The 12,492-nt window shown below is 37.9% G+C and overlaps 1 protein-coding gene across 2 annotated transcripts in view; it reads right to left on the reverse strand.

Moving 5' to 3' along the window:
* Window positions 1-2,489: 2,489 nt before the first annotated feature.
* LOC124788028 (ankyrin repeat and BTB/POZ domain-containing protein 2) overlaps window positions 2,490-12,492 on the reverse strand; it is a 644,871-nt gene continuing 634,868 nt past the window's right edge. For both annotated transcript variants that reach the window (XM_047255090.1, XM_047255089.1), the window contains one exon: window positions 2,490-3,314. In XM_047255090.1, the coding sequence (XP_047111046.1) occupies window positions 3,102-3,314 (213 nt within the window). In that variant the 3' untranslated portion in view covers window positions 2,490-3,101. The remainder of the gene's footprint in view (window positions 3,315-12,492) is intronic.

Consider the following 12,492-nt stretch of genomic DNA (forward strand, 5'->3'; position numbering starts at 1 on the left):
CACTATCATTGTTTTAATACACAGCCTATTGGTGTAACACTTATTTCACTGTCAAGTTGATGCATTGTTGTCATTTTAAGCAACACAGGTTCCTTGTCTGAAACTCGGCTGTGGACTGACTGCCTCATGACCAAAAATCAGGTCCTTATATATCTTCACAATAATAGGGGCCGAAACTACACACTGTTTGAAGTTTTATTTACAGAAGTTACGATTAAAACTTACATCGTTGAATTAATTGAATACACCAAAAAATTGGTTCTTTTTAACAGTTTCTTCTACTACAAGAGTTAGACCAAATTATTTGTTTAAATTGTGAAATTAACAAATATAGTTATATAAACAATACATTTGACTTAATTTGGAATTAATTAAGGGCTGGTTTTGCTAACGTGTTTTCGAATATAGCCTAATAGATACTTTAAGATTACTAGCATTTCGTCTTCCAAATGTTTACAATTATTACAGAATTTATATCTGTATAATAGAGGGAAACATTCCACGTGGGAAAAATATATCTAAAAACAAGGATGCTGTAACTTACCAAACAAAAGTGTTGGTATGTTGATAGAGACAATAACAAACACGAACACACACACAACTTTCAAGCTTTCGCAACCCAAGGTTGCTTCATCAGGAAAGAGGGGAGAGGGAAAGACAAAAGGATGTGGGTTTAAAGGAAGAGGCTAAGGAGTCATTCCAGTCCTGGGAGCGGAAAGACTTACCTAAGGGGGAAAAAGGGACAGGTAGACACTCGCTCGCACACACACACACACACACACACACACACACACACACACACATATCCATCCACACATATACAGGCACAAGCAGACATATGTAAAGGCCATCTCTAGCACCTGAATTCTGTGTGTGTGTTATTGTCTCTATCAACATACCAATGCTTTTGTTTGGTAAGTTACAGCATCCTTGTTTTTAGATAGAATTTATATCTGTTTATAGATAGAATTTATATCTGTTTATATGTCAACAATAGAATTTAAGTTACAAAACAATTACTGATTTCACCCTATACCAAAAGATACTATCTAGGAATAGTCAAAATAAATTAGAAAATCAATTACATACATAAAACTAAACACAAAATTAGATCTGGTGTTATATTCTTTAAAACTAAGGGCCAACCTTTTTTTATTATGAAAATGCAGGTTAAATTCCCATATGTTAATGGTAATTAGTTAAAAAATGAAAAAAACTAATTTAAGTAGGCAGATAGCAAAACAAGAGGGGAATTAAAAATATCCCAGCTTGCTTCATCACAATTTCTGTACAGACATCAAATATTGCCTAGCAAGTAAATTTCAATTGTGTACTCACCTCAGCGAAACTGCAAGCATTTCTGGAGAAGAAATGCAGATCTGCATAATAGTGTCTTCAAGTTGAAGATAAATTTGTAAAGTTGGCAATAATTCATCAGACATTGTTCTAGACACCCTGAAAAAATTAACATGTTTTCGTTGTCCTGTTGTAGTTTTTCATATGGCATACTGAAGGCATCAAATTTAAATCGATCTTACAACACTGGATCCACTCAACACTTTCTACATTAATGCTGTTTCTTTTTATAAAAATAATAGAGTGTAGCAAGGGTGCTAACATCTGTGTCATCTATCCTACCGCTGTCTTGCACAGAGCTCAACTGTAGTACTTCCGGCATGCCTGCTGTCTCTGAAGACAACATTCCCTGTTTTCCTACCACCAGGTAGAAATGCTGGTCTGGTGAAAATTCTTGTTGTGGACAAGGATCCATAATACCTATTCGCAAAACATTTTTCAGACTGTATCCCCAGATGCTGCTTAATGTACCTACAGAATTATATCATTCTATGAAACACAGGTCAAGAGATATGTGGTAAACACTGAGATGCATGAAAAACTACCAAATTGTGAATGACGTTTTAATAGATTTATTCTTTTCTACTAAGTCTCTCCTACAGTAGAGTCAGCTTAAGGAAATCCATGACACCAGGCAATGCTTTTGACAGCTTTCAACTATGAACCACAAATGAGTGTAAGTGGAAACAATAGCTATCTATAGAGTTATGAAGAGGTGTTGCCATAGAGATGTTTATAAAATCGTGTTGTAGACAGGTGAGGCAGGTGCGTCCAGTGTACAGAAACACTCTGGGATCATCTCATACCAATTCTACTGCAGGATTACTGTACATATAAGGTTTCGTTTCCAAAAGAAAATTTACAAAATGAATAACTGGGTAGTGTCAGTTTTCTCAGCTAGTATCCCATAAATGAAGCACAGAACATTCTTAAACATTCAGGATTGAGGTTCTTTTTGTTGAAATGAAGGCAATAAGGCAGAAATTTACTGTAGGCCCTCTGGAAAACTCAGCTTTTTCACCCAACAATTACTAGAAGGAGAGTAATTATTGTCCAATGATTACTTACAGACAGGTAGGAACAGCTTGAAATAAAAATACACATCATATATTATTTTCTTCCTTTATGATGGCAGTAAAAGGCATGCTCAGATTTTATTGTACAACAAATACTCTTTTATGAATTTAAGGCTATAATTATAGTACATAATTGTTTTTATTTCTAAAAATTGTTTGTTATGTTATGTTGGTTCTGTTGACAAATAACACAGAAGTATAGGAACTTGGTCAAACATCTCAAACACATAATAATAATAAATGTTACATTTATGTACACTCACATATACATGAATATACATTTATCAGAAATATATTTTAAAAATATGTATCAACTTAGGTATTATTACATATTCACACATTCCAGTTTTTAATTCCCGCTTTCTTTATCTATCCTTGGTTAATGCTCTGTACAATGATACTGACCACACACACATAATTTTGACTCCTTTCAAAGCAGTCTCTCAATAAACAGGCTTAAGATTCAAGATTGAGATTACAGTTATATCTTATGATTGTTGTTCCCATGAGACATTTGCTTCCTAAAGAATGGCTGAACATGTATACATAGTATTAGACTTTTACAACTGAATTTAACTGACAATTAGCACCACGTCTATTGAGATGGTTTTTATTTCCAGTACATCAAGACATCACAGTTGTATGTGGATCATAGTGTCAGCACTGGTGCTATTTGGCCTTTGGTCGCTGTGGGCTTGCAGACATGTTACGAGCTTTGATGCGTGCTTGAAGAGTAAGCAAGAGTCCAGCTAACACATCATGGCTGTGAAGTTTTTTGCCAAACAGCAGTCTCTTTACAGAATCGTCATATGTTAGCAGTGCCACCATATTCTGCAGCAGAAAGCCTTGACAGTACTCCAGCAGTTCACTAGCATTATAAACCTGAAAAATGTAAAAAGCCAATTTAATGTGAGAATGGAGATTTCATCAAAATTGATGCAAAAGAGATATAAATATATTATTTGTCTTTATAATTGCTCAACTATTAATATTACGAACAAAATCCTCCAAAAATGTGGAATGAGTCAGGGTATGCATTAATAAAGAGAAGCAGCTGTTAGTCAAGAATTAATACGGTGTTTACCCCACTTAAACTTTAATATACTGTTTGCACTTTTAATTAAACACCGATGTGCAATGTAACTGTAGGCAAGTGCAAACTTTGTGATTTGGCTTTTGTTTGGCAACTTGTATGTCAATTTTAAATTCTGCAATGCAGTGCTAGAAACTAGTGATAAGGATGTAAATTAGTCTAACACCAATACTTTGAGGTGGTAAAACTTTAATTCAGTTTGCATCTTTTATCTTAGTATAGCACACAAGGCAGCTTTTGCATGGCTTAGTATAATAAGTATTTTGAACCTGTGAAAGTGTGAGATGCTGGAAAGTTAAATATTCATATGTAATGGTACCAATAGTGTGAGAAGACGAATTGGTATCTACATTACTGCGGTAAATGCAGTGTTGGTGGGGAGAAAATGAAGGAAACTTTGCTTCTCAACATATTACTAGTGTGAGAAGTTCCATATTATTCTGTAGGGGGTATAACGGGCAAGAAGTGACCAGCTCATTTAGCATATCCTCTCTTCTGATGTCTTCCATCATACTTTGTAATTATCTTATCTGAGTAGTTTCTCTACATAACTAATCCTGCTATACTGCCACCCATTTTCACTTTAATGCCTTGTTGAATTCACAATTGCTGTTACAGTTTAAAATCTTCAAACACCAAGAAGGAGTTGTGCAACATAATCAGAAGTTGGTAGACAAGTTTTTACACCTGAATGATGATATATATTCAAATTTGTGCCAGTTGCATGAGAGTGACAACAGCAGTGCCACTATAAGGAGGCAAATCAGGTCTGCTTTAAATACACACTGTAACAGTTCTGAGCATTACTTACCTTTGAGATTGAATGTGGTGAATTTTAGTCGAGAATGACTTCAAGGTGACAAAGACACCATTTTCAATGCTTCCCTGAGTTTGAACGAGATCACATAATAGGGCTGTGAGAAGGTGAGTGTTCCTTCTGTGATTGTGCACAAAGACTTGTCAGGAAATTAGCCACTGTATGTGATTAGTGAGATTGGATGAGAATGTACAGTCGCAAGATGACTGGGCTTTGGACAGCCGTATGATACTACCGAGATGGAGGACTATCGTGTTAGGCATTTGGCTCTGGTGCATTCCACTGCCTGTGCAACAGCAGTTTGAGCAGCAATTGGCAGCACAGTGACACAATGAAGTGTTACAGATCAGTTACTTCAAGGACAGGTCTGAGCCAAACAGCCTGTATTGTGTATTCCACTGGCCAAAAATCACAGCCATTTGCTGTTTCAGTGGTGTCAAGTGATAGCTCATTGGAGGCCTGTGTTGGTTAGGAGGGAGGCCAATTGAGGGCCTGCAACCAACCTGTTTGCATCCTAAACAGACAGGACCTACACCTGGAATTATGGTCTGAGGTGTAATTTTGTGTAGCAGCACGAGCACTCTTGTGTTTATCACATGAACCCTGACTGCATATTTGGATGCCAATATGATATTTGACCTCCTATGATAACCCCCCCCCCCCCCCCAATGAACCAATGACCTTGCCATTGGTGGGGAGGCCTGCACGCCTCAGCGATACAGATAGACGTACCGTAGGTGCAACCACCATGGAGGGGTATCTGTTGAGAGGCCAGACAAACATGTGGTTCCTGAAGAGGGGCAGCAGCCTTTTCAGTAGTTGCAGGGGCAACAGTCTGGAAAATTGACTGATCTGGCCTTGTAACATTAACCAAAATGGCCTTGCTGTGCTGGTACTGTGAACGGCTGAAAGCAAGGGGAACTACAGCCATAATTTTTCCCAAGGGCATGCACCTTTACTATATGGTTAAATGATGATGGCGTCCTCTTGGGTAAAATATTGTGGAGGTAAAATAGTCCCCCATTTGGATCTCTGGGTGGGGACTACGTAGGAGGTCATCTTTATCAGGAGAAAGAAAATTGGCATTCTATGGATTGGAGTGTCGAATGTCAGATCCCTTAATCAGGCACGTAGATTAGAAAACTTAAAAAGGGAAATGGATAGTTTAAAGTTAGACATAGTGGGGATTAGTGAAGTTCGAAGGCAGGAGGAACAAGACTTCTCATCATGTGAATATAGGGTTATAAGTACAAAATCAAATAGGGCTACTGCAGGAGTAGGTTTAATAATGAATAGGAAAAAAGGAATGCAGGTACTATAATACTACAAACAGCATAGTGAATACACAATTGTAGCAAAGATAGACATGAAACCCATGCCTACCTCACAGGACTAGTTTATATGCCAACCAGCTCCACAGATGACGAAGAGATTGATGAAATGTATGATAAAAGAAATTATTCAGTGAAGGGAAACGAAAATTTAATAGTCATGGGTGACTGGAATTTGATCATAAGAAAAGGAAGAGAAGGAAACATAGTAGGTGGGTATGGAAAGGGGGTAAGGAATGAAGGAGGAAGCCTCCTGGTAGAATTTTGCACAGAGCATAACTTAATCATAGCTAACGCATGGGTAAAGAATCATGGAAGAAGGTTGTATACATGGAAGAGGCCTGGAGATTCTGGATTGTTTCACATATATTATATAATGGTAAGACAGAGATTTAGGAACCAGGTTTTAAATTGTAAGACATTTCCGGAGGCAGATGTGGACTCTGACCACAATCTATTGGTTATGAACTGTAGATTAAAACTGAAGAAACTGCAAAAAGGTGGGAATTTAAGGAGATGGGACCTGGATAAACTGAAAGAACCAGAGGTTGTAGAGAGTTTCAGAGACAGCATTGGGGAACGACTGACAAGAACAGGGGAAAGAAATACAGTAGAAGAAGAATGGGTAGCTTTGAGAGATGAAATAGTGAAGGCAGCAGACGATCAAGTAGGTAAAATCTTTGGGTAACAGAAGAAATATTGAATTTAATTGATGAAAGGAGAAAATATAAAAACACAGTAAATGAAATAGGCAAAAAGGAATACAAACATCTCAAAAATGAGATCAGACCTTGGGGAAGATTAGTTTGGATTCCATAGAAATGATGGAACATGTGAGGCAATACTGACCCTACGACTTAACTTAGAAGACAGATCAAGGAAAGGTAAACCTATGTTTCTAGCATTTGTAGACTTGTTTTGACAATGTTGACTGGAATACTCTCTTTCAAATCTGAAGGTGGCAGGGATCAAATACAGGGAGCAAAAGGCTATTTACAATTTGTACAGAAACCAGATGGCAGTTATAAGAGTCGAGGGATATGAAAGGGAAGCAGTGATTGGGAAGGGAGTGAGACAGGGTAGTAGCCTATCCCCGATGTTATTCAATCTTTATATTGAGCAAGCAGTAAAGGAAACAAAAGAAAAATTCAGAGTAGGAATTAAAATCCATGGAGAAGAAATAAAAACTTTGAGGTTCACCAATGACATTGTAATTCTGTCACCGACAGCAAAGGACCTGGAAGTGCAGCTGAATGGAATGGACAGTGTCTTGAATGGAGGATATAAGATGAACATCAACAAAAGCAAAATGAGGATAATGGAATGTAGTCAAATTAAATCGGGAGATGCTGTGGGAATTAGATTAGGAAATAAGATGCTTAAAGTAGTAAAGGAGTTTTGCTATTTGGGAAGCAAAATAACTGATGATGGTTGAAGTAGAGAGGATATAAAATGTAGACTGGCAATGGCAAGGAAAGAGTTTCTGAAGGAGAGAAATTTGTTAACATCAAGTATAGGTTTAAGTGTCAGGAAGTCGTTTCTGAAAGTATTTGTATGGAGTGTAGCCATGTATGGAAGTGAAACATGGACGATAAATAGTTTAGACAGGAAGAGAATAGAACCTATCAAAATATGGTGCTATGGAAGAATGCTGAAGATTAGATGGGTAGATCACGTAACTAATTGGGGAGAAGAGAAATTTGTCGCAAAACTTGACTAGAAGAAGGGATCAGTTGGTAGGACATGTTCTGGGGCATCAAGGGATCACCAATTTAGTATTGGTGGGCAGCGTGGAGGGTAAAAATTGTAGAGGGAGACCAAGAGATGAATACACTAAGCAGATTCAGAAGGATGTAGGTTTCAGTAGGTACTGGGAGATGAATAAGCTTGCACAGGATAGAGTAGCATGGAGACCTGCATCAAACCAGTCTCTGGACTGAAGACCACAACAACGACATGCTGCCCTTCATGAACAGCATTCCAGGGGATGTTTTTAACAGGATAACATTCACCCACATAATGCTTTTGCAACCAAATGTGGTCTTCAGAGTGTCAAAATCTTGCCTTGGCCTGCTCAAACACCAGATCTGCCTTCCATTGAGCACATTTAGAACATAATCTGATGACAACTCCAGTGTCATCCACAAACAGCATTACCTGTTCCTGTACCAACTGACCACACAACAGGAATGTAACTCTATCGCACAAACTGACATCCGGCATCTGTTCAACACAATGCATGCACATTTGTAAGCTTCCATTCAACATTGTGGCGGTTACATTGGTTATTAATATACCAGTATTTCACATTGCAATGGCTTATTTTGGCCTTCCATTAACCTGTGATCTTGCAATGTTAATCATTTAAGAATGTTACCTATACAAATGTATTCCTGAACTTGAATTACTCAACATTAACTATTTTTTGGTGTTGCAGTTTTTTTTTCCACAAGTGTATTACAGCACATATAAATGGAATGGAACCTCAATCAAAGAAAGTAGAGGCTACTTTGGAACCCTTGGGTAGTGAAATTGCTACAGATAATAGAGATCTGATAGATGGAAAGCCACTTTCCTCTATCAATACTAATAAGTTACTATTGTCAATTACTGCTGACAGATTAGTATTATCAGTTACTACTGACAGATTTTTACCTTCTGTTCCTTCTGAGAACTTACTGTTATCTTTAAATACTGAATGTGCCAGCTGCCGTCACTATTGAGGTTCGATGTCATCATCATCATCATCATCATCATCATCATCATCCCCATCATCATCATGACTAGCTAATACTGTAACATTGCTAGCTACTGTTACTATAGAGACTTCACCAGCATCAGCTGTCACTAAGAATATGCTACCTCTGAGTATTATTGAAATTTATCATTTCCTGTTGTTACAGTTATGTTCTTCTATTACTAAAAGATTACTAATGAAAATTTTATTACCTGATACTATTAATGATATCTCATGTTACTGATATTGCAGTACTATTTGAGGCTGGTGTCTTATTAATGAATAATAGAAGTAAGTGTATTACTACACAATATGAAACTATTAATACTTACTTACTTAAGCTTTGATTATGTTACACATGAAGTATCAGACAGTTAGATCATTCCCATTTTGGGCAAAATGTGTGCACTCTACGTGAGGAAACATTATTACTACAAGACTGAATTTACTATTGTCAACAAACCAGAGAGAACTTAATAGAAAATCTCACATCTCACATCTGATTTTTCCCGAGGGCATGCAGCTTTACTGTATGGTTAAATGATGATGGCGTCCTCTTGGGTAAAATATTCCGGAGGTAAAATAGTCCCCCATTCGGATCTCCGGGCGAGGACTACTCAAGAGGACGTCGTTATCAGGAGAAAGAAAACTGGCGTTCTACGGATCGGAGCGTGGAATGTCAGATCCCTTAATCGGGCAGGTAGGTTAGAAAATTTAAAAAGGGAAATGGATAGGTTAAAGTTAGATATAGTGGGAATTAGTGAAGTTTGGTGGCAGGAGGAACAAGACTTTTGGTCAGGTGATTACAGGGTTATAAATACAAAATCAAATAGGGGTAATGCAGGAGTAGGTTTAATAATGAATAAAAAAATAGGAGTGCGGGTTAGCTACTACAAACAGCATAGTGAACGCATTATTGTGGCCAAGATAGACACAAAGCCCATGCCTACTACAGTAGTACAAGTTTATATGCCAACTAGCTCTGCAGATGATGAAGAAATAGATGAAATGTATGATGAGATAAAAGAAATTATTCAGGTAGTGAAGGGAGACGAAAATTTAATAGTCATGGGTGACTGGAATTCGAGTGTAGGAAAAGGGAGAGAAGGAAACATAGTAGGTGAATATGGATTGGGGGGAAGAAATGAAAGAGGAAGCCGCCTTGTAGAATTTTGCACAGAGCATAACTTAATCATAGCTAACACTTGGTTCAAAAATCATAAAAGAAGGTTGTATACCTGGAAGAATCCTGGAGATACTAAAAGGTATCAGATAGATTATATAATGGTAAGACAGAGATTTAGGAACCAATTTTTAAACTGTAAGACACTTCCAGGGGCAGATGTGGATTCTGACCACAATCTATTGGTTATGAACTGCAGATTGAAACTGAAGAAACTGCAAAAAGGTGGGAATTTAAGGAGATGGGACCTGGATAAACTGAAAGAACCAGAGGTTGTAGAGAGTTTCAGGGAGAGCTTAAGGGAACAATTGACAGGAATGGGGGAAAGAAATACAGTAGAAGAAGAATGGGCAGCTCTGAGGGATGAAGTAGTGAAGGCAGCAGAGGATCAAGTAGGTAAAAAGACGAGGGCTAATAGAAATCCTTGGGTAACAGAAGAAATATTGAATTTAATGGATGAAAGGGGAAAATATAAAAATGCAGTAAATGAGGCAGGCAAAAAGGAATACAAACGTCTCAAAAATGATATCGACAGGAAGTGCAAAATGGCTAAGCAGGGATGGCTAGAGGACAAACGTAAGGATGTAGAGGCTTGTCTCACTAGGGGTAAGATAGATACTGCCTACAGGAAAATTAAAGAGACCTTTGGAGAGAAGAGAACCACTTGTATGAATATCAAGGGCTCAGATGGCAACCCAGTTCTAAGCAAAGAAGGGAAGGCAGAAAGGTGGAAGGAGTATATAGAGGGTTTATACAAGGGCGATGTACTTGAGGACAATATTATGGAAATGGAAGAGGATGTAGATGAAGACGAAATGGGAGATAAGATACTTCGTGAAGAGTTTGACAGAGCACTGAAAGACCCGAGTCGAAACAAGGCCCCGGGAGTAGACAACATTCCATTAGAACTACTGATGGCCTTGGGAGAGCCATTCTTGACAAAACTCTACCATCTGGTGAGCAAGATGTATGAGACAGTCGAAATACCCTCAGACTTCAAGAAGAATATAATAATTCCAATTCCAAAGAAAGCAGGTGTTGACAGATGTGAAAATTACCAAACTATCAGTTTAATAAGTCACAGCTGCAAAATACTAACACGAATTCTTTACAGACGAATGGAAAAACTGGTAGAAGCGGACCTCGGGGAAGATCAGTTTGGATTCCGTAGAAATGTTGGAACACGTGAGGCAATACTAACCTTACGACTTATCTTAGACGAAAGATTAAGAAAAGGCAAACCTACGTTTCTAGCATTTGTAGACGTAGAGAAAGCTTTTGACAATGTTAACTGGAATACTCTCTTTCAAATTCTGAAGGTGGCAGGGGTAAAATACAGGGAGCAAAAGGCTATTTACAATTTGTACAGAAACCAGATGGCAGTTATAAGAGTCGAGGGGCATGAAAGGGAAGCAGTGGTTGGGAAGGGAGTGAGACAGGGTTGTAGCCTCTGCCCGATGTTATTCAATCTGTATATTGAGCAAGCAGTAAAGGAAACAAAAGAAAAATTCGGAGTAGGTATTAAAATTCATGGAGAAGAAGTAAAAACTTTGAGGTTCGCCGATGACATTGTAATTCTGTCAGAGACAGCAAAGGACTTGGAAGAGCAGTTGAAGGGAATGGACAGTGTCTTGAAAGGAGGATATAAGATGAACATCAACAAAAGCAAAACGAGGATAATGGAATGTAGACAAATTAAATCAGGTGATGCTGAGGGAATTAGATTAGGAAATGAGACACTTAAAGTAGTAAAGGAGTTTAGCTATTTAGGGAGCTAAATAACTAATGATGGTCGAAGTAGAGAGGATATAAAATGTAGACTGGCAATGGGAAGGAAAGCGTTTCTGAAGAAGAGAAATTTGTTTACATCGAGTACAGATTTAAGCGTCAAGAAGTCGTTTCTGAAAGTATTTGTATGGAGTGTAACCATGTATGGAAGTGAAACATGACTAGTTTGGACAAAAAGAGAATAGAAGCTTTCGAAATGTGGTGTTACAGAAGAATGCTGAAGATAAGGTGGGTAGATCACGTAACTAATGAGGAGGTATTGAATAGGATTGGGGAGAAGAGAAGTTTGTGGCACAACTTGACTAGAAGAAGGGATCGGTTGATAGGACATGTTTTGAGGCATCAAGGGATCACAAATTTAGCATTGGAGGGCACCGTGGAGGGTAAAAATCGTAGAGGGAGACCAAGAGATGAATACACTAAGCAGATTCAGAAGGATGTAGATTGCAGTAGGTACTGGGAGATGAAGGAGCTTGCACAGGATAGAGTAGCATGGAGAGCTGCATCAAACCAGTCTCAGGACTGAAGACCACAACAACAACAACATCTGATTGCTATAATTGCACATATTATTTTTTTTATATACCAATACCAGAGGCATTTTGTAATATTGTGGCTCTGGACCACATTGGCTCACAGCCTTCTGGCCCGGGAGAGTAGTAGGCACTTTCACAGGCATGCATTTGTTTAGCTGACACACAATTAGTGACGAGAGATATTACAGACATGACGTAGCGATAAGATGTAATTTCAGATTTGTGACATAGCCTTACCAAATGACCAGCATCCTTAATTTCAAAATTTAGGGTATTGAAGTATCTCCAGGATTTTCAAACCATGTTTGATCAGCTAGGGAAGTAAACATATGCATTGCAACAATTTAAGATAACGTATTTAGGAAGTTTCATAGATAACAATATGTTTTTTTTAACTGTAGCGAACTGTTATGAAATAAGAAAAGCTTATTTGATAACCATAGAGGGAAGAATATTAACACAATTTTCAGTTTTTGAAAATAAACTGTAACTGGGTAGATAAAAAAAATATACTCGCTAAGGAAAGGCAGAAGAACACACACATATAAAGGTTAAGGCGAGAGCTTAGAAGTGGA

The sequence above is a fragment of the Schistocerca piceifrons genome, chromosome 3 (genome assembly GCF_021461385.2).
Source record: "Schistocerca piceifrons isolate TAMUIC-IGC-003096 chromosome 3, iqSchPice1.1, whole genome shotgun sequence".
Lineage (NCBI taxonomy): Eukaryota > Metazoa > Arthropoda > Insecta > Orthoptera > Acrididae > Schistocerca > Schistocerca piceifrons.